The 27,276-nt window shown below is 39.0% G+C and overlaps 1 protein-coding gene across 1 annotated transcript in view; it reads left to right on the plus strand.

The window, feature by feature from the left end:
- Positions 1 to 27,276, plus strand: part of SEMA3A (semaphorin 3A) — a 303,398-nt gene that overhangs the window by 205,117 nt on the left and 71,005 nt on the right. The window contains exon 5 of the mRNA XM_067468901.1: positions 12,377 to 12,470. Within this exon, the coding sequence (XP_067325002.1) occupies positions 12,377 to 12,470 (94 nt within the window). The remainder of the gene's footprint in view (positions 1 to 12,376; positions 12,471 to 27,276) is intronic.

Here is a 27,276-nt window from a genome sequence, read left to right on the forward strand (position 1 = left end):
GCATCTATGGCAAGCATCCTCAGAGGTAGTGAGGACTGTTGGAACTAGGAAAATGGATTTATATGTCTGTGGAATGACCAGGGTGGGACAAAGAACTCTTGTCTGTTGGAGCTAGATGTGAATGTTTCAACTGACCACCTTAATTAGCATTTAATGGCCTGGCAGTTTTTTTGGTGTGGCTTGTTAGTGCCTGGGGAAATCTTTTGTTGAGAGGTGATTAGCTGTCCCTGATTGTTTCTTTTCTGTTGTTTTGCTGCTGTAATTTTAGAGGTTTTTTTTAATACTGGCAGCCAGATTGTATTCATTTTCATGGTTTCCCCCTTTCTGTTGAAAGTGTCCACATGCTTATGGATTTCAATGGCTTCTCTGTGTAGTCTGACATGGTAGTTGTTAGAATGGTCCAGCATTTCTGTGTTCTCAAATAATATGCTGTGTCCAGGTTGGTTCATCTGGTGCTCTGCTATGGCTGACTTCTCTGGTTGAAGTAGTCTGTAGTGCCTTTCATGTTCCTTGATTCGTGTTTGGGCAAGGCTGCATTTGGTGGTCCCTATGTAGACTTGTCCACAGCTACATGGTACACAGTAGACTCCTGCAGAAGTGAGAGGATCCCTCTTGTCCTTTGCTGAATGTAGCATTTGTTGGATTTTCTTGGTGGGTCTGTAGATAGTTTGTATGTTGTGTTTCCTCATCAGCTTCCCTATGCAGTCAGTGGTTCCCTTGATGTATGGCAGGAACACTTTTCCTCTGGGTGGATCTTTGTCTTTACTCTCATGGTTTGTTCTCGGTCTTGCAGCTCTTCTGATGTCTGAGGTGGTATATCTATTGGCCTGTAAAGCCCAGTTTATGTGGTTCAGTTCATCTTGGAGAAAGTGGGGTTCACAGATTCTTTTTGCATGGTCTGCCAAGGCTTTAATGGAGCTTCTTTTTTGACTTGGGTGATGGTTGGAGTTTTTATGTAGATATCGATCTGTGTGTGTGGGTTTTCTGTAAACTGTGTGACCCAATTGTTGATCTGGTTTGTGGATGACTAGGACATCTAGAAAAGGCAGTTTTCCTTCATTTTCTTTTTCCATGGTGAATTGGATGTTTTACTTTTCTTATTTTTGATAGAAAACATATTCGACATAAGCATGTTATCAAGCTACATCCTTGTGTACTCGGGATGGCAAAAATGAATGATGGAGAACACATAAACTAGAAGGGTTGCAACAATTTGCTTTTACCCGTTGGGGAAGACAAGATTCTTCACTTCTCTACTGATATAATTGAATGCAAATCACTTTTGTACTTTTAACTGAGTTTGTTGAAATGCAAATAAATGGGGGACAAAAGGGTAAAATGAGGAACACCAGGAAAGGTTGATGGACCTTTGTTGGTTCATAGAGACAATCAATTGGGCCAAAATAGAACCAACCCAGTTATCTGTATGGTGGCAACGTTCCAGAATATTCTGGAGTTTCCTGCAAACTCCAGTGTATTCCTTGGCATTGTCTAAAGTGGGACAAGATGCATTAAGTCTAGATAACGTAGGATATTCATTTGAAGTCACTGTACATCATCGAGACAGCCAGTGCTAGATTTGAAGTGAGTCTGGGTTTTTTCATCAGTGCAGGCAAGCTGCAAGAGAAGGGTTACCAACTTTTGGCTATAAATTTAAGGGAGATTGAGTTGTGACACATTTGGTACATGTATTGCAGCATGGCATCACTGCAGCAAATGTTCATGGAATGAATAATATGAAAAAAATCACTGAATACACATTGCATATAATATAGAGGTCACAAAATAGAATAACGCTTATGAAAATTTTAAAAACACAATGATTACTTTGTTTATTTATTTTATTTATTTATTTACTGCATTTTTACCCTGCTCTATCTCATCCCGCAGGGGTCTCAGAGTGGATTCCAATTTGGAAGTGTTCCAACGAGTGTCTTAGAAAACTATTTCTTGATTTAAGTCATTGGCGTGCTGGCTGATACCCAAACGGGGTGTGCTGGAGATGTCATTGCCTTGGTCCTTTCACTATTGTTTACTATTCCCCGGCAAATGTCAGGTGGTGCAATATCGGCTAAACAGTGTAATTTCTCCAGTTTTGTAGGGTGCAGAAACCCCGTGATAATGCGGCAATTTCAATGCCTCTAATGTATTTTGTCATGAATTCTTGTTCATTAGAGAGGGAAGACTGGGAAGATAGTAGTCTGATATTAGGGTTAACTACCTTTTAAAAAATATAGACTTTACCAGTTAGCCATTTAATATTTAGTATCAGATATTAAACGCACATTGATGCGTAATTGTGTCCATTATTCATTATTGCTTTAACTTACAGAAGCACCAAATCAGTTATAAGTTTCAAAAGTGGCCTATGTTTTTTTGTGATAGCCAGGATGATACTAGAGCTCACAAGACACCTAGACACATTTTTGGGACATACGGTCAGCTGATAAAACCATTTGTCCGTAATATAAAATCAGGTTGCAGCCCTTGTGACTGAACATTTGCTTCCACTTTGCTGGAATAATCTGAAATACCAGATTTATGATATTTTAACGTCTCATGGCTATTAAGTTAATTGAGCTGGCTTTTCTGGGGCTTTTGATCACTGGAGTTCATATATTCAGTAGATAATGTTGTCATTGCTTGGATGTTAGGAACTGCTATAAATTATCATGTAATGAATCCTCATGGATCATTACCTCTTATAACTTTGAGGGATTAATCACGTGAAGGTGGGAGATCACCATCATGGTTTCCCCAGATCATGTAACAGTTTCTCTGTAATTAAGGAATGAATTTAACTGCTGTATATAACAGCTTAATAAGCTCTTGTATTATTGATATGCCTCTTATATTAATTGCAAAACAGAGCGTTTTAAATATATTTAAATAGTTCTGCATTTCGTTTCGCTCCATGGTGCATATTAGATTTGTAATAGGTATTTAATTATTCTACCAAGGTTAATTCATTAAACATTTGATACACTAGAAAAGGTGCTTTAATTAACTAGCCAGTAGACTTAATTTGTGTTTCTGATACAATAATTTTTAATGCAAGCACTGAAGAAAAATTGCAGATGGTGAGCCTTGTCATAAGAAAGGCATTGAGCCTACAAAGGAAGGTGTGTCTGTTGTAAGATGTTCCTGAAACACATCTGCTTAGGCAAAAATCAGGATAGGTGTGTATTTTGCTTCAAAACTATTATTTTTCCATACATGCAAATGTTGGTCCCATTATTATAAAATAGAGAAAAATTATAACTTTTTTAACTGGATGGGAGCTCTAATAGATTATCAACATGAATGTCATTGACATGAATAATTATCATTTGCAATCTATGCAATTATTATTGATTATTATTGCTATACTATTTTGTCTAAGTAGGACAGCAAGATGTAAAACTTTCCCCAGATTCCCTCTCTCTTGGTTACAAGTATGTCTGTGGTGAGTGCTTGGAGGAAAGTAACCTGTTTGGGAAGCGTGGCATGTTTGAAGTTTCCAGTACATTCAGGCATCTCAATAAAAAAGAAGAAAAGAGGCTCATCTGAAAATGATCCTACAAATAACCTACTCCATTTTAGAACTTGAAAGGTTAAAAGCTGTGCAGGTACAGCTGTACCAGAAGCTCCCACTTTATTTGCTTTGCATTGAGTGTTATTTGCAGCCCAAGGCTTGGGATTTTGCAGAAGGGTGGCTTCCTGTTAAAGTTTGCAGTTATAGGGCAGGCCACCTGTCCATCATCATTAGGTTCCTTAGTTCCGCCCCCCTTTAGGTTTTCAGAAGAGAAGGGAGCCATTTTTAGTCAGTCATACACAAGGAAGCTAGTCTATAGGACACAGACAGCTCATCATTCCTCAGAACCATCCGGGGACCATCCGGTAACCATCTGGGGACCATCCAGGGAAATAGAAACAGAAGAAAAAGATCCCAAAGGCTCTGGCTGAGAGCTCACAGCCTCTCAGCCTCACAGCACCAGAGGGGGAAACAGCCCTGAAGTTCCCACAGGACAGCATTACAGAACCACTGAATTCCAGCTGAAGTATCATCAAGCCTTGGCTGGTAGGTTTACTCAATGTCCAGAAGCAGTTGGGATCGGGAGTAAGACCCAAACCAGTGAGGCCTGGGAGAGATTATAAAGGGTTCTTCCTTATGCTTAGAAAGTAGGGCTGGACAACAACGGAAAAATTTGTTTCTAAACTCGATTCGTTTTTAGGGGGTTTTTGCGTTTTGATTTTTAAAAGAATTCCGAATTTTTCATTCTACTTCATGTCATTTTTAAAACAAATTTTATTTAGTTCAACTGTAATTAGATGAATTTTACAAATTCCTCACCTCCACCTAAAAACACCAATTTCTGCCTTTACAGACATCTGAACAAACTTATCTTGCATTCTTGGAAGTACATTATTTTCAGTGAACTAAGTGGAAAGAAATTTAGTCCTTTAGGTCAATAATTCATAAAAGAATGGAACTAGGATTTCTATTATTTCTTGTGATGCCTAATATCTATATCATCTAAGAATACAGAGAAAATCTGTTGAGATTAATTTCACAATTCAGCAGCAGATCAGTTGCACAACTTCAGCACTTTCCAGTAGCTTCTTCCTGCACAGTATTTTCAGTCAACTGCTCCCACAAACTGCAGTCACTCTGGAACTCTTTTACAGACACTTGAGCACATGCCTGGCCATTGTCAGTTTTACTATTGTTTTCCCCTCCAATCTAGATGACACTACAAACTTACCACAGCACACGGTTATATCTTGTCTTAGTAGACAGGTTCCTTCCATACATTACACCGAGCCTTCGGCAAACAGCATCACAGCACAAGGAGAGAAAATACACTGTACATGACTTCCTTATATACAATTCATTTACACATAGCAATCACTGATTGGTTCCCACCTCATTGACTTAACTCAAACCCAGGATTACATCATTCACAATCACCTGGACTAGGCCACAACACATTCCCCAAATGATTCCCTATATACAGTTAATGCATGACTCAGCATTTCCAATAGAAGCCTATTAGCAGTGCATTACTCATTACAATACATTGTAAAACCTGACAAAATCAAAAAGCAAATAGAATAATTTGAATGCTAAAAATTTATAGAAAACATTTGTAGTTTATACCAGTAAGGGGCCACAGTGGTGCAGCAAGTTAAACTGTTGAGCTGCAGAACTTGCTGACCAAACGGTCAGCAGTTTGAATCCATGGAGTGAGCTCCCATCATTAGCCCCAGCTAACAAAAACATGCAAATGTGAATAGATCAATAGGTACTGCTTCCACAGGAAGGTAACAATTCTCCATGCAGTCATGCCAGCCACATAGAATCATAGAATCATAGGAGGTGTCTACAGACAATGCCAAATCCTTCAACTTAGAAATGAAGATAAGCACCACCCCACAGAGTCAGACTTGACTAGATTTAATGTCAAATGGAAACCTTTACCTTTTACCTATACCAATATGTTATTAACATTCAAAAAGGCAACCCTACAATTTGTATTATATTATGTCATAAAATATAGAATAGTGGAGATACATTAAATTGGAAGACAAATGTGCTAAGCATTCACTTGAGCTGATTTTAGATTGTGTCTCATATTGGTTGCACATTCAAAAGACTTAAAAACTTTTTGAAAAGATAGTCATTGAACAGTATAGCAATTCGTTTTTGCTAAAAGTCACTCTGTGTTTGCCAGGCAGCAATGGAGGTGATATATTATACATGACAACCCTGAATGTTGCTACACAAAGAGATTCCAATTCTCTTTGTCCTTTGAGAATGGTTCAATATCCTTGATGGTATCTTGTGTCTGGAATACCAGAGGTAATGGCATTTTGGACGTCCTTACTAATCTGTCAAGGATAACATGACATACACTCCATTTTTGGGTTACTCCTCTTCTGCTAAATAACCTTGGGCACACAGATAAAAGAAGTGAGAAAACTCTGGACAGTTGTACAATCTGTTTATCTGTTAATTGTTATTTAAAATGCCTACCCAGATCTTCAACATTTAAACATTGCAGCCAAAGAAATTTGACAAGTTCAATAAGAAGCCAACATAATATAGCAATAATCAAATATTTTGATTATATGAATTGCTGAGGTATTCTGCCTGCCTGCTCAGAGGCCCATTCATCACTTCTACTTGTCAAGTTCTTCTCCCCATCTGCTCTTACTTGTGGGCAGAGAAAATATGGTCTGAATTCAAAGAATGTCCTATAGGGATCATGGGAATAGCCCCTCTTCTGTACACAGCCTGGAATTAAGAAATAAGACATGTATAGAATAAAAAAGACCACAATATTATGAAAACATACAGAGATCTGTCACAATAAAAATATTAAATTCATACATACATGTTCCTTAATATTTAAGATTAGAGCTAAGAGGGCTCCCACTTGGATATCATCACCCTGACTCCAAATGTCATATCAGTTTGATGACTGGTGTGTAAGTAGTGTCTAGATCTAGGGAAGTAATGCTATCCCTCTATTCTGCTTTGGTTAGACCACACCTGGAATATTGTGTCCAATTCTGGGCACCACAATTCATTGACAAGCTGGAATGTGTCCAGAGGAGGGCGACTCAAATGATCAAGGGTCTGGAGAACAATCCCTATGAGGAGCGGCTTAAGGAGCTGAGCATGTTTAGCCTGAAGAAGAGAAGGCTGAGAGGAGATATGATAGCCATGTATAAATATGTGAGAGGAAGCCACAGGGAGGAGGGAGCAAGCTTGTTTTCTGCTTCCTTGGAGACTAGGACACGGAACAATGGCTTCAAACTTCAAGAAAGGAGATTCCATCTGAACATGAGGAAGAACTTCCTGACTGTGAGAGCTGTTCAGCAGGGAACTCTCTACCCTGGAGTGTGGTGGAGGCTCCTTCTTTGGAAGCTTTTAAACAGAGGCTGGATGGCCATCTGTCAGGGGTGATTTGAATGCAATATTCCTTCTTCTTGGCAGGGGGTTGGACTGGATGGCCCATGAGTTCTCTTCCAATTCTTTGATTCTATGATTCTATGATTTAATGTCTTACTGATATTAAAAGGGAGCCAATACAGCTCCTCACAACTTTTGCATATTCCTAACCCACAGAGAGTCTTTGCTATGAGGAACCCACTTCCCAAATTCTCTCTTGCTGTGTGGGATTTGCAGCTTTCCTAATTCAGCTACATCATATGTAAGCCACCTTGAGTTCCCCTTGGGGTAGAGAAAGGTAGGGTATAAATTGGGTAAATAACTAAATACACCAGGGTGTTCACCAAACTGTTTCATCAGATACCTGGTAACTTACACTGAAATATTCCATGAAAGGCATCAGTCTAACTCATTGTAGGAAGAAAAAGAAACTTTCATGACAGAATAAAACTAATTCATGAGGTCTGTTAAATAACAAGCATGGGGGGAAGCCAGCCACCAGTGAAATGCAGACTGCAGGAATGCTGGTGAACCCCCAGCCAGAAGATTCACCCCTTACTAGTGTTATGAACCCAAAGAAGTTCCTGGTCTTTTTGCAGAATGTTCAAGGATAGTAAGGCAGTTTAGACCAATGAGACACTTTAGAGACCAAATTTTGCTTTGACACTATTCATGTAACTTTTATTGAAACACAATCATAACAGAATCACATCAGAATCACATCAAGGAGAGCTCTCATACACACACACGTTCACACATACTCACGCATACACAGGCCTTCTCCAGACGAAGATGATCAGCTTTCCTCTGAGGAGGTGTGGACGTTCCCGTTGCCGTGGATCAGGAAGCATGCATCTTCTTGGTGTCCCCTGCATTTATAGGCAAAAATCCATTTTCTTCTTTTTAATAATCAGGTTGTTCTGTCCCTTTCAAGTCCTTTCAACTCCTTGTTCTTTCCAAAGTCCAGGACATTCGCATTCCGGGCCTCATGACTTATGGGATACACCTGCACACTGCTTGTACTCCTTACATGCTCGGCCACACACCTTATTGTCCATTTCATTCAGTTATGCCTTGCTGCCTCCTCGCTTCGACTGCCAAGGCCATCCCACATAATGCTTTGCGAGAACTCCATGTTGGTTTTTCTTCAGGCCTGCTTTTCTGTTCCTCTGCATGCATTCAAAACATTCATTCTTTACACTAGGGTATGCGTGATTTCATTTTTGTGTACAAGATTCAGAAATTCGGTAGATTTGGTTGCCAAATCTTTGAAAACCAGCCTGGTGCAGGGCAGCCAAAGCCTTAGGTGGTACAACTCACAGCTCTTTTTGTTTGTATGTTGTGGCAATGAATTGTTGCCAGTATAAGCCGCTCTGAGTCCCCCCTCGGAGGTTGAGAAGGGCAGGGTACAAATGTTGGAAATAAATTGGAAATAATAAATCTTTTTGGCTAATGGGGACGAGTGGACTGAGCGGCATTCTACCTGAGTTGAAGTTGGCAACATGTGGGCAGGAGAGCCTCGTAAATCAGGAAAGCAGCTCCTCCTCCTTTGCTTTCCTCCCTCCATCACTTCCTGAAGGCCACCCCCCCCCCCCTGCACCCGCTTGAGGAAAATTGGAACTCACTTTCCCAGCAGCACTTTATGCAGAACAAGCATAGAAGGAGCCTTTTCCTCCTTCCTTCAGCATGATGGGATTTTTCTCTCTGTATGTTTCTCCCTTTCTTTCTCAACCAATCAGAGGCCTGGCTGACTGTTTCCATTCTCATCTCCTCTTGTGGCATGCACTTGCGGTTTCAATTCCCAGAATCCCCTCCTGTATTTTTTTTATAAATGTTATAGTAAAAACTTTAAAAATGTCCAAAAAAAAAAAAGAAAGTTGTGGATCGGTGAAACGTTTTGAAACTTGGTAGGCTTGCAGATGTAAAAGTGGGATATAAGTGATGCAAGTTTCATAGGACTAAAATGATGGAGAAAATGAGCCTCTAAAGTTTCCCTATTGGTAGCAATGGACCAAATAGTTCTGGCATGAAAACAGAAACCCCTCCCAAATTTGGTAAGTTCACTAAAATGGAAGGGGGGAGCAGTCAAAAACTAGGCACCAAATACATTATGTTTTTTGCCCGAATTGGATACCCCTACCTCCTACATAAAAATAATGTGAAAGAAGACAAGCATATTTCAACCACCACTTGTTTGCCCTACAGTCATCCCCTTGATTCTGCTCATTTATGAACATCTCTCCTAACCCTATTGAAAATACTGTTTGGAATTACATCCATAAATGAAACTTAATTAAGTGAAAGACAAGATTTAATTTAGTGGCAGACCCATAGTATATGTGGATGAACAGAGGTACCTCTCCCTGTTCAGTATAGACCCCTTTCTGGTCTTTCCCAACAAGCCATTGATGTTTTAAAAAGGCATACAATGTGTAGTAAGACCTCTGTCTGTTCTGGAATCTTATTGTGCACTAGCCGTCCCATGCCACACGTTGCTGTGGCCCACATGGGGGGTTCTGTGTGGGAGGTTTGGCACAATTCTATCATTGGTGGGGTTCAGAATGCTCTGTGATTGTAGGTGAACTATAAATCCCAGCAACTTCAACTCCCAAATGTCAAGAATCTATTTTCTGCAAACTCCACCATTGTTCACATTTGGGCATATTGAGTCTTTGTGTAGAGTTTGGTCCAGATCCATCATTGTTTGAGTCCACAGTGATCTCTGGATGTAGGTGAACTACAACTCCAAAACCAAAGGGCACTGCCCACCAAACCCTTCCAATATTTTCTGTTGGTCATGGGAGAACTGTGTGCCAAGTTTGGTTCAATTCCATTGTTGGTGGGTTTCAGAATGCTCTTTGATTGTAGGTGAACTATAAATCCCGGCAACTACAACTCCCAAATGACAAAATCATGTTTTTGAGTGAAGGACGTACATTGGGTTGTTAGGTGTCTTGTGTCCAAATTTGGTGTCAATTCGTCCAGTGGTTTTTGAGTTCTGTTAATACCACAAACACATTACATTTTTATTTATATAGATTGTTATATTCTGATGGCTTCCTAGTCTACTACTCCATATGTGTGTTGGGCGCACATGTTCAATCTCTTCTGAATTTCATTGTTTAGTCAGCAGGAGAAATCACAAAATAATCAGTGGTTTTTTGGTGCTATGAAAATAAGAAAGAAGCTTACAACCAAGTAAACAAAAGAGATTCCCTCCACTATAGATCTCCTGCAGACACAACGATAACTTAGACAAGAAGTGTAGAAAATTAAGCCACAATAAAGTTGTGAAACTTTATGGTGCCATCTGATTCATAGTTGTTATTATTTTTCTTCAACTTTATAATTTTGATTTCATCATCAGAAGCTTGACACATTTTTTTTGTTTCTTGAAAGATCTCTTTGAATTCAAATTTCAATGTGGACGCAAGTCTAAATTTCAAGCCTTTTCCTTCTGACCCACCTTTTGGCGGTATCTGAATAAGTGAATCCTGCTGTTCTTCTAATGACATGGATAAACTGAATTAAAGGAAAACATAAATTCCTGGAATTTTATGTCATCCTAAACAATCCCACATTACTCTCAGACTATGCAAATTAACCTTGCACTATGCATATGTTTTCCCACAGTTCTTAATGTGAACAACTGCTCTTTTGTGAATATCGCCCTACATTCCCTCTTTGCTGTTTCATTTGTGTATTGCTATGCTATAGCTCCCATAATTCTATAAAATAATTGTGATAGATTAGTGCAATCATGCATATGAGACTATGGATGTTGGATGACCTCATGGAAAATAATAATTTGAAGTAACACATTGTTGTTAACCAGTTTCTTCTGGGTCTTGAGTTTTATATGCAAAAGTTTATTAAACAACTAGCTGTCCCCTGCCACGCGTTGCTGTGGCTCAGTCTTTTGATCTGGAAAATAAAGTAATGAGAAAATGTTGGTTTCTAATATATTTAATTTCTTTATGTTTGTGGGTAAACAGTATTTCTTTCTTTGTCAGTGTTGATGTGGAGAGTGTCTGGTTTGCCTGGAACATGCAACATATAATTGTCCTTCTTCAGGGGTCCCTTTCAAATCTATGATACTATATCTCTCTCTGTGTGTGTGTGAATCATATCTATCTATATCTATGGCTGGATGTCTCTTTGTCAGGAGGGCTTTGATTACGTTTTCTTGCCCTGGTGAAGGGAATTGGACTGGATGACCTTAAGTATTTTCTGTTGGTCATGGGGGTTCTGTGTGGGAAGTTTGCCCTGATTCTGTCGTTCGTGGGGTTCGGGAATGCTCTTTGATTGTAGGTGAACTATAAATCCCAGTAACTACAACTCCCAAATGTCAAGGTCTATTCTCCCCAAACTTCATCTGTGTTCATATTTGGGCGTATTGGGTGCTTGTGCCAAGTTTGGTCCAGATCCATTATTGAGTCAACAGTGCTCTCTGGATGTAGGTGAACTACAACTCCCAAACTCAAGGTCAATACCCACCAAACCCTTCCAGTGTTTTCTGTTGGTCATGGGAGTTCTGTGTGCCAAGTTTGGTTCAATTCCATTGTTGATGGAGTTCAGAATGCTCTTTGATTATAGGTGAACTATAAATCCCAGCAACTACAACTCCCAAATGACAAAATCATAATTTTTGAGTGATGGTCACTCCTTGTGTTGTGAGACGTTTTGTTGCCAAATTTGGTGTGATTTCGTTCATTGGTTATTTTGTTTTTAAGGAACTCATTATGCACAGAGCATTTATATATATATAGATTGTATTAAAATGAATATGGTCTAATCACATGCTCATGGAACATGAATGTGTCATGTATGTGGTGAATCTAGATTGAAAGAATATTTTAAATATATGAAAATCATCTTGGGCTGTTTCGTGTATAAAACAGCATTTTTGCACAACACAAATAATGTTGTTTGCTTTAAAGAAAAGGCTATTTGCCATAAAAAATGCAAATTTTGAACAGAATAAATTCAGAATTGTAAATCAGCCCCAAAGCCTGTAGTTTTCAAATACTTTCTCATAGTGGAACAAAATTTGCTAAAATTACTGACTGATTTCTGTGAGAAGAAAATTATATATATATAAAATTATCTATGATATTCAACTGCATGTGGTTGATTAACAGTCCACTATTTTGTGCACATTAATAGCACTGGGTTGTTGTAGGTTTTTCAGGCTGTATGGCCATGGTCTAGAGGCATTCTCTCCTGACGTTTCGCCTGCATCTATGGCAAGCATCCTCAGAGGTATAGATGCAGGCGAAACGTCAGGAGAGAATGCCTCTAGACCATGGCCACACAGCCCGAAAAAACCGACAACAACCCAGTGATTCTGGCCATGAAAGCCTTCGACAATACATTAATAGCACTATTATTGTATCATTGCTTTGATAAAATGTTTGTTTTCCCTTCTTTTTTCATCAGGACAATATTTTTAAGCTGGAAGATTCACATTTTGAAAATGGCAGAGGGAAAAGCCCCTATGACCCTAAACTGCTGACAGCTTCTCTTTTAATAGGTATGTAACTATGTAAAATGTGTGTGTGATTGTGTGTATTATCTATAGTTACTGCCTTCTTCCTTTTCCTGATAGTTATCAGAGTTCCTGTTTCTTTTTCTTTAAAAAAATTCCCAAGAAGAGCTGAAATGTGGTTTTATTCAACATCACTAAGTTGCAAGCTCAGGCAGGTATAATCCTACATACCCATAATTTCTATTGATGAGTGTGTAAGTTCAGAATTTCCAACATTAGACTCATGTGGGTATTAAATTTGAACTAAAGATGACTTGAGATAAATATGTGCAGTTTGGTCCAGATGAAGATTCCTACACACATCAGTCTCAAGTCATATTTTAAAAATAGTGAAAATCTTGCCTGATTCAGAGTTGAATATCCATGATCATGAGTCTAATGCTGAAAATTCTGCATTCATCGTGGTGACATCAATTTTAGCATAAAAAATACTTCCTAATTTGACTCATCTTCAGTGCAATTGTTTTCATGTGAATAAATGTACTTTCTGGTTGGGCCATACAAGTTTATGCTCTCTTCATTTTTCTTCATGAGCATCATTTTCAATATTGTTGTTAGCATTTGGTGCAGAAAAAGTATGTTTTCTGGCTACAGTCAACAGCAATACTTTAGTGGCAATGCCTTTTAGAGCCACTGTGATTAATGAAAGAGTTACTAATGACTCTTCTGTACTGAGCAAATTCAGAGCCACTCCACTAGATCATATCCACCCACTGGGGTAGCATCCTCTTCTGTTTCACCACAGGGCTTCATGTGAGTTCTTGACTTTCAGGGTTGCCTCTGCTGTCATCAGCATGAAAAACACACATAATCAACATGAAGGCAGGGTGATATTCTGCCTCCTTCTTTATTATTATTATTATTATTATTATTATTATTATTATTAACTTTATTTATACCCCACTAACATCTCCTGAAGGACTCGGTGAGGCTTACAAGAGGCCAAGGCCAACACATCAATAAAACAGCAGTATAACAAATACAACAATAAATAAGCTCATAAAACAAAACAATAACATTAAAACAATAGCAATAAACATTAGACAATAACACCACAACCCATTTAAAACTGAGGCCGGGCCAAATATAATGGATAAAATTTTTAAAAATGCTGGACATGACAGGTGAAATGGATAGGTTTTTTGGAGATAGGTGCAGTGTGCAGACTTAAATCTCTAGTAAAGTGCATTTGGGAAATGATGCTAGGAGTTTCCTATTCAGGGAAGGCACACTGGAACAGCCACGTCTTCAAGCTCTTCCTAAAGACTGCCAACGTTGGGGCTTGTCTGATGTCCTTGGGGAGAGAGCTCCAGAGTCGGGGGGCTACCACACAGAAGGTGCTGTCCCTCGTCCCTACCAAACGTGCATGCAACGCAGGTGGGATCGTGAGCAGGGCCTCTCCAGATGATCAGAGATATCATGTGGGTTCATATACGGAGATGCGGTCATGCAGGTAGGCGGGTCCCAAACCATTTAGGGCTTTGTAAGTAAGCACCTGCACCTTGAATTGGGACCGGAAGATGAACAGCAGCCAATGGAGCTCCTTAAACAGGAGGGTTGATTGTATGGGAACCCTGTTCTGACATCAGAAGAGAAAGGAGGAAGAGGAGAAAAAGATTGCTTGGTGACATGGGTGTTCTGTCGATATCAGAAGAAGGTGACTTCATGATCAGGAAAAGGAGGGGATTTCCACTATCTTCATACCAAAGGCATGGGCAGGCATGCCATTCTGATGTCAGCAGAGGTGTCCATACTTGCCTGGACCTCACACAGAGTTCCATGGCCCACAAGGAGAGACAATAGCTACATGGCCACAATCCATTCACTTTCCCTGCACTGCTGAGAGTATGGAAAGGATCATGCCACTACTGTCCCATTTTGACAGAGGATTGGGCCAAATTAGCCCTGATCAAGCTGTCTAGACAGCCCTGAAGTCACAGGATTCTCCAAAATTTCCAAGAAAGGGAGGCAGAATTCAGGAGTTTGTAGTTTAGGGAGGACTTTTTAACAGCCGCCCTAAACTACAAACCCCAGAATTCTGCAGGAGGCAGAAACTGGATTTTAAGTGGATTTTTTCTCTAGTGTGATGAAGTAGTTAGTGTGCATCTACACTGTAGAGTGAATGCAGCTTAACACCACTAATAGCCATGGTATAATGTTATGGAATTAATAATAATAATAATAATAATAATAATAATAATAATAATAACTTTATTTATATATCGCTCCATCTCCTCGAGGGGACTTAGAGCAGCTCCCAGGTAACATCACAAAACATACAACATAACCATAAGATTAACAAAACAAAATGTAAGCATAAAAATTGTCGCCATAGCACACATATATTAAAAGTAATCCTGCCTGTTGAAGGCAATTAAAAAATTTAAAAGGCCGGGCCAAGATTTGTGTAATCCCCAAAATTCTAGGAGGGCCGGGAATTAAGTACAATGCTATGGCAGGCAACAATAATATTAGGTATGGATCTGTGACTGTTCATTCCAGGGCTGATTACAGGAAAGAATCTGGGTAATTGGTAGGAAGAATAAGGCCGTATTCGACAATGTGTAGGGCTGAGTTAGAACTGGTCATTGTGTGAGTTGTAGTTTTACAAGGTCTGCTAAATACTGCATCACCAAACTACAAACTATTAAAGTGATATCAAACTGCAGTGATATCAAACTGCAGTTTGATATCACTGCATATCAAACTGTGATATCAAACTGTGCATATCAAACTGTGATATCAAGTGATATCAAACTGCATTCATTCCACATTGCAGACACACCATAGTTGAACAAGAGCTGGCTGGCTTCATTGAGCATAGCTCTGCTCTCATCCAACACTTGTAGTTTTGTGTAACATTTCATCTGAAAAGGTGATGTAAGGTCCCTCAAGCCCTTGGGCATCATGCTCTTTGGATCACAGCCAGTGTTTTGGACTTTGGAAAATATGGGTGTGGTAGCACACTAACAAAATTAACGTTCAAATGTGAAAGACTGCATGACATTATCAGGAAGGCATGGGGAATTTAAAAAGTGATTGATTGCTTAATTTTACTGGAGCATTAAGGAGCGACTTTAAAAAAAATGCCCTCCAGATGTTCTTCAAAAGATGAAAAGTATTTTAACGTTTTAACACTAAATGAAAATAAACTATTTTTATCCAGTCCTTTTGACTTTTAAAGCCTCATGTGGAGAATGTAAAGTTGAATACGTAGATCACCTGGCCCTAGAAATCTAAATAACCAGAGATTCACTTTAAAATATAGAACCATTCAACTTACCATCATTTACATTCTTTAATTTTTCAAAGCAAAAAGGAGAGAAATGCATCTGAAACGTTTAGTGTCTACATTGCAGTCGCATGACATACATTTGGGATGTCCTTATCTGATAGGTTTGCAGTTCTATTTGTATGAATCTTCCATCAAAAAATTAGAACAACAAGGTAGTATTATGCAAACCTTATGGGTTGTTGCCAAATAATGTCATCAGCATGTAGTTTTCTCACATTCCATTTTCGTACAAACTTGCAGTGACAAAAATATTTTGTTTCCTTTGGCTTGCCTCTAAAACACATAAACACATATGACTTTTCTTCTTGCGTGAGAGACAAGAAGGAATTGGAAAAAAGGTGTGAAATAAATTTGATCAAAGTTGAAAAGAAGGTGGCAATGTCTCTTAATAGTAGTTTGCAATGTAACTGGCTATTGGTAAGACTGTACTGGACAGGATGGATGAACACTAAGGCTGGACGGTTTCGTTCGTTAATTTCGTAATTCGTTAATAATTCGTATTTAAAGTAGCTTATGATTCGATATTGAACCATTCAGGAGCAACTAAAAATGGAAACGAATTTTTAAAATTTATTTCGTATTGTTTCATAATTGTTTTGTAATTGTTTCGAAATTGTTTCGAAATTATTTCGTTATTATTTCGTTATTATTTCCGTATTTCTGGTGCAAGTTTTATAGTTGTTGTTTGTTTTATCAGTGATAAAAAAATAAATTATCACACCAACAGTCAACAACAGAGGGAGAGGGAAGCTTCAAAAGTTCCCCCTGTCCCATTTGGAGGGTTTTTTTTTGCGTATTGCACAATCGCGTCCGCCATTAACGAATCGATTCGTTATTGTTTCGAAATTGTTTCGTAATTTCCAAAATTTCGTAAATATCGAACTTTTTTAAAGAAAAATTTCGGAATTCTTTTAAAAAACGAAACGCAAAAAACCCCTAAAAACGAATCGAGTTTAGAAACAAATGTTTCTGTGGTTGCCCAGCCCTAATGAACACACTATTCTGAATGGCAGGACCCAGGAGGAGCCTGTTTTCTGGATTCTTTGTTGTGCTTCAACAATATGGGTCTTTATAATGTGCTTTGCATTTTGCATAGCTGATTTCACCCTGAATCTAGAATATACTGAGATCTGCTGCAGTTCATTTTATGCCTTCACTCAGACTTCCCTGTGAGGTTTTTTAAATGCACCAAATTGCTTTTAATGTGTGGTGCATTATGCATTGACAGCGTGCATTTTTTGGCTGCTGCAGTTTTCAATAAATTCTTTTTTTGTTGTTGTATCTAAATAGAGTAATTTTTTTATAGAAAAGAACAAAATTCTGCTGAAACGCTGCATTTTTTTAAAAAAACCCAGTTATTTTGTTGTCTCCTTATCTGATGATGGCTTCTGGCACAGTGTGCATCATGCTCGTGATACCATTGGACATGATAGAACCAACAGGAAAAATGATGCTCTTATATATCCCTGAAATATTATTGTGAAAATCCTAACCTTGTGCAGGCACATCTTTAACAAAGATACTGTTAACAGCACTTAACCACACAGCTTCAGACATCACTTTAACAATGTTGCCAGACACATAGGTGACAGATTCTGTTATGTGACTAGTTGATATTGTATGATAGTATTATATAATATCAAAGGAGTACCTTGGGCAGACTTGTACTCAGATCTTCAAGGCTTTGCAGCTTCCCAGTAGGTGTTCCCTTCTGATGTTGCAGAAAATGCCATAAGCTGAATATGAAGCAATTTTGCTTGCAGTCCTTCAGAAGTAATATCCTAAGCTAACCTCCATATATGGGGGAGGAATAAATTACTAAAATGAACAATTATGGCCTTAGTCATTATAAGGAGTTGATATAATTTCACCTCATTGTAAAAAAAACTATCAAGAGTCTTGTATGATTAAAATAAAAGGAATAAGAAGGAATAAGTTGTTCAAGAAGGCGTTCGAACAAGAAGTGCAATGATTGGTAATGACTATAGGAATGGAACAACGGAAAATGATACTGGATTGTGGTTTGGACGATGAGACGGCGCTGAATGGGTTTTGTAGTAATGACGATGTTTTTGTATAATGCTGGATTGTGAATTGTTTTTATATTGTGTCTTGAATTTTGTTCTTCCTATGTTGTACACCGGGCTGAGAACAGTGGTATATAAGCAAAGTAAGTAAATAAATAAATAAATAAATAATAACAATAATAATAATCTTTATTTATACCCCGCCACCATCTCCTCAGTGGAGACTTGGCGTAGCTAACATGAGGCCAAGCCCTTTTAAAAATACAATACAACACAATAAAATACAGAATACAAAAACCAAAATGCATCAGGAAATAAATTACAATAACAAAATAAAATACAATAACAAAATACAATAATTCATTAGGAAGATGAACATCAAAAACATCATCATTATCATATTCAATTACTTATTAATCACCCTCCATCCGAGAATGCTCTAGGTGATTTACAGCTAAATTGTAAAAGATAAAATACATACATACAGAATTTAAAAATTAACAGAGATCGAATGCTCTAGTAAAAAGCCAGAACTTAAGTGCTAGAGTAAAAGGCCCTAAGTCACACATGGCTCTCATATAGGACAGCAAGGAATTCCATAAGGCAGGGGCAGAAATAGAAAAAAATCCTGCGTCTGGTACTTTCCAAGTGCACTTCTCTAGGACTCGGTATAAAGAGTAAGTCGCGTTGGGCTGGTCGTTGCGACCTCTGATGATGGGAGTGTTTCTAATGTTTCAGTAATTGAACATTTTGAAACGCTAACAAGACATTTTGTTATTATTTTGTTAATGGCAACTGCACATGAGCAATAAGGAAATCATTGCTGTCAGTGGGGAAATTTCAGAGGTTTCCTATCTCCCTCACTTTTAAAGATATTGAGGTGAAGCTTTGTACAATGGTAGAACACATTTACCACTGTTAGCCCATCAAGTTTCAGAACATTTCACTTATCTATGGATTTTTGACAAATTTTCAAAGCTTTTATATATATATATATATATATATATATATATATATATATATACACACACACACACACACACACACACACACAACATTTTTAATATTTTAAAAAATCTGCTCCTGGTTTGAAAATGTTATTTATTGTTTCATCGTGTGGTCTTTACTTTCAAAGTAATAGTTATACTCCCAAAACTTTGTTTTTCTGGCAAGAACCATGTTAAATTTGTGGAGACTCAAGAAAGCAAAATGTTTGTAGTGTAATAAACTTTTGCCATGTTTCTTTTAATGACAGAATCAATTAGTAATTGCCATTTATAATCCAGGGACAGAAATCATAGTGCAGACATCATCAAGGGGCATCTAGACTGACTCCCGTCTTCCGGGCAGAAAGCCACCATCCGAACTCTCCTGACATCTAATTAATATGTTTCTGCTTTTGAGTTAGAGGAAGTGCTCAAAGTCCTTCCAACCAATTTAGGTCATTATTTTTTTCCAACCCAGCACAGAGATTGACTTACTAATTAGAGAGAGATCAGTCACAGTCCTCCACTTTGGAGATGCTGTGGTTGATATTAGGGAGAGACAGACTCTCTCTCCACTATTCTGATTGGTGCCTTCTAATGCCGATGCAGTCTGGGAAATGTAGTTTATGACAGGCATTTGGCTTCTTGCTTCCTAAACCACATTTGTGCATGTGCATCAATGCAATCTTTACTACTATTGAGGAAATTTCAGTGCCTCCTATCACCATCCTTTTTACAACTATTGGAGTGCAACTTCCTACAATGGTAGAACATATTTACCACTCTTTGCCCATCAAGTTTCATAATGTTTCATATAACCATTGAATTTTGGGGAATTTTTATTTTTAAACAACATTTTTTAAAAAAACTACAAGAGCTATATACTTGAATTTTATATACAGTGCATTTCATATGCAGGGCAAAAATCCCCAGAAGTTTCAGAAAGATTCACACATCTACAGATTTTTGCGGTATTTTAAAATTTAGACAAAAACAATTTATCCCTCCAAAAAGCGAAATATCTGTCTTTATGATACACAACCACATAATTACCACTTAGCACAGGCTTATACTATTATTACTATAGTCCTCTTGGCAGATTAAATAATTTTATTACTTATAATTAGTCTGACTCTAAATGCCACGGTGGACTTCTGCAGCCCAATGCATTCTGAAAAATGTAGTTAATTGCAGGCATATGGCTTCTCCTCACTTCCCAATAACTGAAATCCAAAATTCTTCTGGTCCCAATCATTTTGGATAAGGAATACTCAACCTGTACTATTATACATTTTATTTTATTGCTATTAAAATATTTGGTTTTTTTAAAAAAAAATATTTCAGAGCAATTGTTATTTTAATTATCTTAAATGGTTCTTAATCTACTTGTAACTGATTTTCATTATTTCAAAGAGCTATTCATTAATGATAACTGGTATCATAATTAACAGTACCCAGCTGTTACTTTAGTGCATTGAACAAACTGCCAATTGTGGATGAGGTTTGAACATCACTTAGTTGCTATTCATTATTAATGAGCTGTTCAAAGCTCAGGTACTATGTGCAAGCCAATTTGCACATTGCAGTAAAAGCTTAAAGGTTAATCCAGTGAGAGTGCGAAAATCTGTTTTAAAGGCCAAGAACAATCAGTAAAGCTAGTATAATTTGTATATGCCACTTTTGTAATAGATGTCATTTATTAATGAATACAGTTGAAGTTCTGCTCTGTAATCCTAATTATACAGTTAGGCCTACTTTTCAAAAACCCATCAAACTGAACTGAAGCTTAGGAAGTTCCTTTCCAATTTCAATTTCATATCAATGGAAAATGTGTAGAAAAACAATAGTGAATTATGTCCATCCAGATTAGCATACTTTACTGTTAGGCGGGTGGTAATGTAGTATGTATCACTGTTGGCGCAGTGGGTTAAACCCCTTTGCCGGTAGGACTGAAGACCGACAGGTCGCAGGTACGAATCTGGGGAGAGGCGGATGAGCTCCTTCTATCAGCTCCAGCTCTTCATGTGGGGACATGAGAGAAGCCTCCCACAAGGATGATAAAAACATCCAATCATCCAGGCGTCCCCTGGGCAACGTCCTTGCAGACGGCCAATTCTCTCACACCATAAACGACTTGCAGTTTCTCAAGTCGCTCCTGACACGACCAAAGCCAAATGGAGCTTCGCCCACGTTTCCTTTTTCCTATATTCAGATTTTGGACAATTCTGATTTTTTAAGAAAAAAACAACTGAAATGTATTTTGGGGGAAAAACATACATATTTATTCCCTTAATCTAAAATGGCTGTTTGTTTGGAATTCCCCTAGTCAACATCAGAGTTTTTTGAGGACCTAAGTATGTAATGACTTGAAAGCACACAACAACAATAACAACAATCCTAACTCATCAGCCAAAAGCAGGCCCACACTTCCCACTGAAATACTAATAAATTTATATTTGTTAAAATTGTTCTTCATTTTAAGAACAATGTGGGCTAGGAAAAACTATGGTGAGGTGGATCTGTAATTGGTTAAATGGACAAACCCAGAGGGTACTCACCAATGCTTCCTCTTCATCCTGGAAAGAAGTGACGAGTGGAGTGCCGCAGGGCTCCGTCCTGGGCCTGGTCCTGTTCAACATCTTTATTAATGACTTACATGAAGGGCTAGAAGGCAGGATCATCAAGTTTGCAGACAACACCAAATTGGGAGAGATAGCCAATACTCCAGAGGACAGGAGCAGGATTCAAAACGATCTTGACAGATTAGAGAGATGGGCTGAAACTAACAAAATGAAGTTCAACAGTGACAAATTCAAGATACTCCACTTAGGCAGAAAAAACGAAATGCAAAGATACAGAATGGGGGACAATGCCTGGCTTGGGAGCAGTACGTGTGAAAAAGATCTTGGAGTCCGCATGGACAACAAGTTAAACATGAGCCAACAATGTGATGTGGCGGCAAAAAAAGCCAATGGGATTTTGGCCTGCATTAATAGGAGCATAGTGTCTAGATCTAGGAAAGTAATGCTACCCCTCTATTATGCTCTGGTTAAGCCACACCTGGAATATTGCGTCCAATTCGCATTTCAAGAGAGATATTGACAAGCTGGAATGTGTCCAGAGGAGGGCAACTAAAATGATCAAGGGTCTGGAGAACAAGCCCTATGAGGAGCAGCTTAAGGAGCTGGGCATGTTTAGCCTGAAGAAGAGAAGGCTGAGAAGAGATATGATAGCCATGTATAAATATGTGCGAGGAAGCCACAGGGAGGAGGGAGCAAGCTTGTTTTCTGCTTCCCTGGAGACTCGGACGTGGAACAATGGTTTCAAACTACAAGACAGGAGAGTCCATCTGAACATGAGGAAGAACTTCCTGACTGTGAGAGCTGTTCAGCAGTGGAACTCTCTGCCCTGGAGTGTGGTGGAGGCTCCTTCTTTGGAAGCTTTTAATCAGAGGCTGGATGGCCATCTGTCAGGGGTGATTTGAATGCTTCTTGGCAGGGGGTTGGACTGGATGGTCCATGAGGTCTCTTCCAACTCTTTGATTCTATGATTCTATGATTGTATTGTTTTCCATCGTTGGTGGGGTTCAGAATGCTCTTTGATTGTAGGTGAACTATAAATCCCAGCAACTACAACTCCCAAATGACAAAATCATTTTTTTTGAGTGAAAGACATACGTTGGGTTGTTAGTAGGCCTGGGTAACAATGGAAAAATTTGTTTCTATACTCGCTTCCTTTTTAGGGGTCCATCGCGTTTCGTTTTTTTTTTTTAAGAATTCTGAAATTTTGTTTTTAAAAATTTCGAAATTTACGAAATTTCGTAAAATTACGAATTGATTCGTTAATGGCGGACGCGATTGCGCAATATGCTAAAAAAACCTCCAAATGGGACAGGGGGAACTTCTGAAGCTTCCCTCTCCCTCTGTTGTTGACTGTCGGTGTGATAAAACAAACAACAACTATAAAACTTGCACCAGACATGCGAAAATAATTACGAAATAATTACGAAATAATTTCGAAATAATTACGAAATAATTACGAAATAAACTGAAAAAATTGTTTCGAATCTAATTTACTCCTCACACTATTCCTGCATGGCTCAATATTGGATTGTAAACTACTTTAAATACGAATTAATAACAAATTACGAAATTAACGAACGAAACCGACCAAGCCTAGTTGTTAGGTGTCTTGTGTCCAAATTTGGTGTCAATTTGTCCAGTGGTTTTTGAGTTCTGTTAATCCCACAAACGAACATTACATTTTTATTTATATAGATTGAACATAATGGACATATATTTCTCTCTCTCACACACACACTATAATAATGTCAGCCATTTGTTAGCATATTAAACAACATTCAGCAAGCCTGTTCTGAAATGCTGTGAAATCATGATCAACATATATGTTTCGGGCTTTATGAATCTCTCTTTCTGGATGACCTTTTCCTTTCTTTTGACAGCTAGGGAATAAAAGCAGGCTTCTTGCCTTTCCCTTGATTTATATTGATTTATCCTAAATCTCGTGAGACAGGCTGACAAGCAAATGGAGGTAAAGTTAAGTAAAGGCTAACCGAGGCATCAAAGGCATTTTCTCAAGTGCAATACATATTAAGGGCTATAATTAAGTGATTGTCTCTTCTTTTAAAAAATAGCAAGTGGCAGATGAGACAGAAAAATGATAAATAGGTAATTAATGTGCGGTTAACTTTCACTGGATTCTGATTGTTCCTTCTGCTGGGCAGAAGAGGCCTAGTTGCTTTTAATCTTCTTCTCATTCCAGACATTTCCACTATCAGGTTTTCTCCCTTCCTGTCTTTTATGATACATAGTTCTTGCAGACCCAGTGGAAAATGCTATGCTTTTAGCCTTTCAAAGGAAGGAACCTGAACATTCCCAGCAGGCATGATCAGACATGGTTGCCCTGCCATGGAAATAGCTTCTAAAATTGGCATGGAAAATCAGAACATGCTTTGGAATAAGAAGCTTGTTTCCAAAATAATATGAAATTCTGTCTAGGGCACTCACTATGACCATGACAAATTGAATACCTGAAAACAAGCAGTCAATTCATCCTATGATTTATGGTTTGAAGAGGCAAGCTTCCTTATTGAATACTCTCTGGACTCTAAAAGGCTGGAACAAAAGCTTTGGTCAGTGTATTCAATGCAATGTTAACTGTATTCCTCACATAATAAAAGAAAAAAATATTGTCGAAGGCTTTCATGGCCAGAATCACTGGGTTGTTGTAGGTTTTTCCGGGCTATATGGCCATGTTCTAGAGGCATTTTCTCCTGACGTTTCGCCTGCATCTATGGCAAGCATCCTCAGAGGTAGTGAGGTCTGTTGGAAGTAGGAAAATGGGTTTATATATCTGTGGAATGACCACGGTGGGACAAAGGACTTTTGTCTGCTGGAGCTAGGTGTGAATGTTTCAACTGACCACCTTGATTAGCATTTAATTGCTTGGACGTGTCTGGGGGGAATCTTTTGTTGAGAGTGATTTGATGTGCCTGATTGTTTATTCCACAGATATATAAACCCATTTTCCTACTTCCAACAGACCTCACTACCTCTGAGGATGCTTGCCATATACACAGGCGAAACGTCAGGAGAAAATGCCTCTAGAACAGTGGTTCTCAACCTGTGGATCCCCAGGTGTTTTGGCCTACAACTCCCAGAAACCCAAGCCAGTTTACCAGCTGTTAGGATTTCTTGGAGTTGAAGGCCAAAACATCTGGGGACCCACAGGTTGAGAACCACTGCTCTTGAACATGGCCATATAGCCCAGAAAAACCTACAACAACTCAAAAGAAAATTGATCATTCAGTTGTGTGCCACCAGGTTCTTTCTGCAACTTCAACAGTCCAGGGACTGTCCTGAGCATTTCTGTAGTCACACTCACATTTCTGAACCTGCTGTGGCAGTGGTTTATTTATTTATTTATTTCAGACATTTGTATCCCGTCCTATCTTGACCTCCACAGAGGAACTCAGGGCAGCTAATAAAACGGCACCCCATGGTACCCACAACCAAAAACATAAATGTGCAATTTAAATACAATATAACAATAAAACAATATTAAACAGTTTAAACAGTATAAAAACAGTATAAAACATTCAACAATCAAAAGTCACCGGTTTAAGTCATCGTCCAAGGGTCAGTCAGTCAGTTCCATAAAAACCGTCATGCCAGCAGGTCACCCTAATCTGCAAATATCTGATCCCATAGCCAGGACATCACTTGTTTCTGAAAGGTCAGGAGCGATTAAGCAGATCTGATTTCGCTTGGGAGGGAGTTCCACAGTCGAGGGGCCAACACAGAAAAGGCCCTGTCCCTAATCCCCACCAACCATGATTGCGATAATGGGGGGACAATGAGCAGGGACTCCCCAGTTGATCTTAGGGCCCTTGGTGGATCGTAGCGAGAGATACGTTCAGAGAAGTAAAATTGGCCAGAACCGCTTAGAATCTACATAGTCCAACTAGACCTAGACTGAATTGGCACTACTTTCCATATCATAATTACCACTCCCAGTCTGCTGTGGAGTTCCATGTGAGCTCCTGATGGTCATGGGTACCATCATAATATCAGCAAAGACACTCATGCAATTAGGAAGAAAGAGGGAGCTGATCTCCTCCTCCTTCCCGGTCACATGATGTCTGAATGACACTGGGGACCTCATCACATGAGGTCAATAAGCCAAGCAGTAACAAAGGGATTCACCATGCAGTATGGCAAATCCAGTGAGCAGCAGGGAGAGCCATCATCCCATTCCTTACATTGCCCACTGCTCTGCTTTCCCCATCATATGGGAGAAAGCATCACCACTCAACTTCCTTCCGTTCTTCTGGATGAGAACACAAAAACCCTCCTGTGTTCTCGGAGATGCATCCTAGCATAATGTCAGGATGCTTCCTCTATGGAGCCCCATAGGAAGTAGCCTTGTGTCACATGATGGCACCCAGCAAGCTCCATCAAGGAAGCATACCTTTCTCTGTGTAGTTAAGTGGTAAAACGGTTCGGAAATTCCAACTGGTCCAACGGGCGGAGGCCAGAATGTTAACTGGCGCTCCTTACAGAGAGAGGTCAACCCTCCTGTTTAAGGAGCTCCATTGGCTGCCGTTTACCTACCGAACCCAATTCAAGGTGCAGGTGCTTACCTACAAAGCCCTAAACGGTTTGGGACCTGCCTACCTGCGTGACCTCATCTCTGTCTATGAACTCACACGCTCCCTTCGTTCATCTGGGGAGGCCCTGCTCGCGATCCCACCAGCGTCGCAAGCGCGGTTGGTAGGGACAAGGGATAGGGCCTTTTCTGTGGTTGCCCTCCGACTTTGGAACACCCTCCCCAAAGATATCAGATTAGCACCCACGTTGGCAGGCTTTAGGAAGAGTTTGAAGACCTGGTTGTTCCGATGTGCCTTCAGCACTATGTCCCAGAAGCACTTTATTAGAGTTTTAAGATCCTCTGCACATTGCACATGCCCTGAAATCCAATATGCCGCCTATCACACCCAGCACTTTTTAATCTGTACCCACTACTTGGCCTGGCTTTGGTTTTACTATGTTTATGATGTAATGTTTTGTTGATATTGCTTTATGTTTTTGATTTGCTTTGAGTTGTATTGTTTTATGTTGTTGTTATGTTGAGGCCTCGGCCTTTGTAAGCCACATCGAGTCCTTCGGGAGATGCTAGCGAGGTACAAATAAAGTTTAATAATAATAATAATAATAATAATAATAATAATAAAACATCACACAGAGTTCTGGGAGCGATAAAGGCAGTGACATGGGCATGATCCATTTCATTTTCCCTGTGTTGATGAGCTATCACAGCCCAGCCCTCTCTTGCTTATGATCATATTACTTTCACTTTGGGGATTAATCAATATAGGTTTAAATGCAGTTGCCGATTATAAGCAGAATATGGATCAATTGTTTAATGACGTTGTGCAGAAATTATTAATACTTTGCATGTTTTAAACTGTATATATATGTGTGTTTCGGTTAGCTAGCTACAGTAACACCGGAGCAGCCTATTTCAGAGATCCTCAGTCAGCGTTACCATGGAGACCAAGGCAAGCTGGCAGAAGGAGAAGTGGGAGGAGCCAAGTAGAGAGAATTTTGAAAACAGACAGTTTGAAAGTCAGTTGGGAGTTGATTTTGTATCTGAGAGGAGTAAAAGAGAAGAAGTGAAGAGTAGAGTGGGAGAGTGAAGTGTGAAGCAAAGAATTGTGGCTTTGGGGAAGCCTGAATAGCTACTGGAGGTTTCTCAGTCTAAGGAGGTTGAAAGGAGAAACATAGCCAGTTTTCTTTAGTCAAGGCAAAGGCTAAAGGATAAGCTTGTTAATTTATTTGATCAAGGAAAGATCAAATAGGGAAGATATTCCTGTACTGAAACATTGTTTAGTAACAAGAGCTTCACCTCAGTAAGATACTGTGTAACCTGGAAGGGTGAAATGTTTAACTAACCAAGTATTA

Source organism: Anolis sagrei, chromosome 5 (assembly GCF_037176765.1).
Source record: "Anolis sagrei isolate rAnoSag1 chromosome 5, rAnoSag1.mat, whole genome shotgun sequence".
Classification (NCBI taxonomy): Eukaryota; Metazoa; Chordata; class Lepidosauria; order Squamata; family Dactyloidae; genus Anolis; species Anolis sagrei.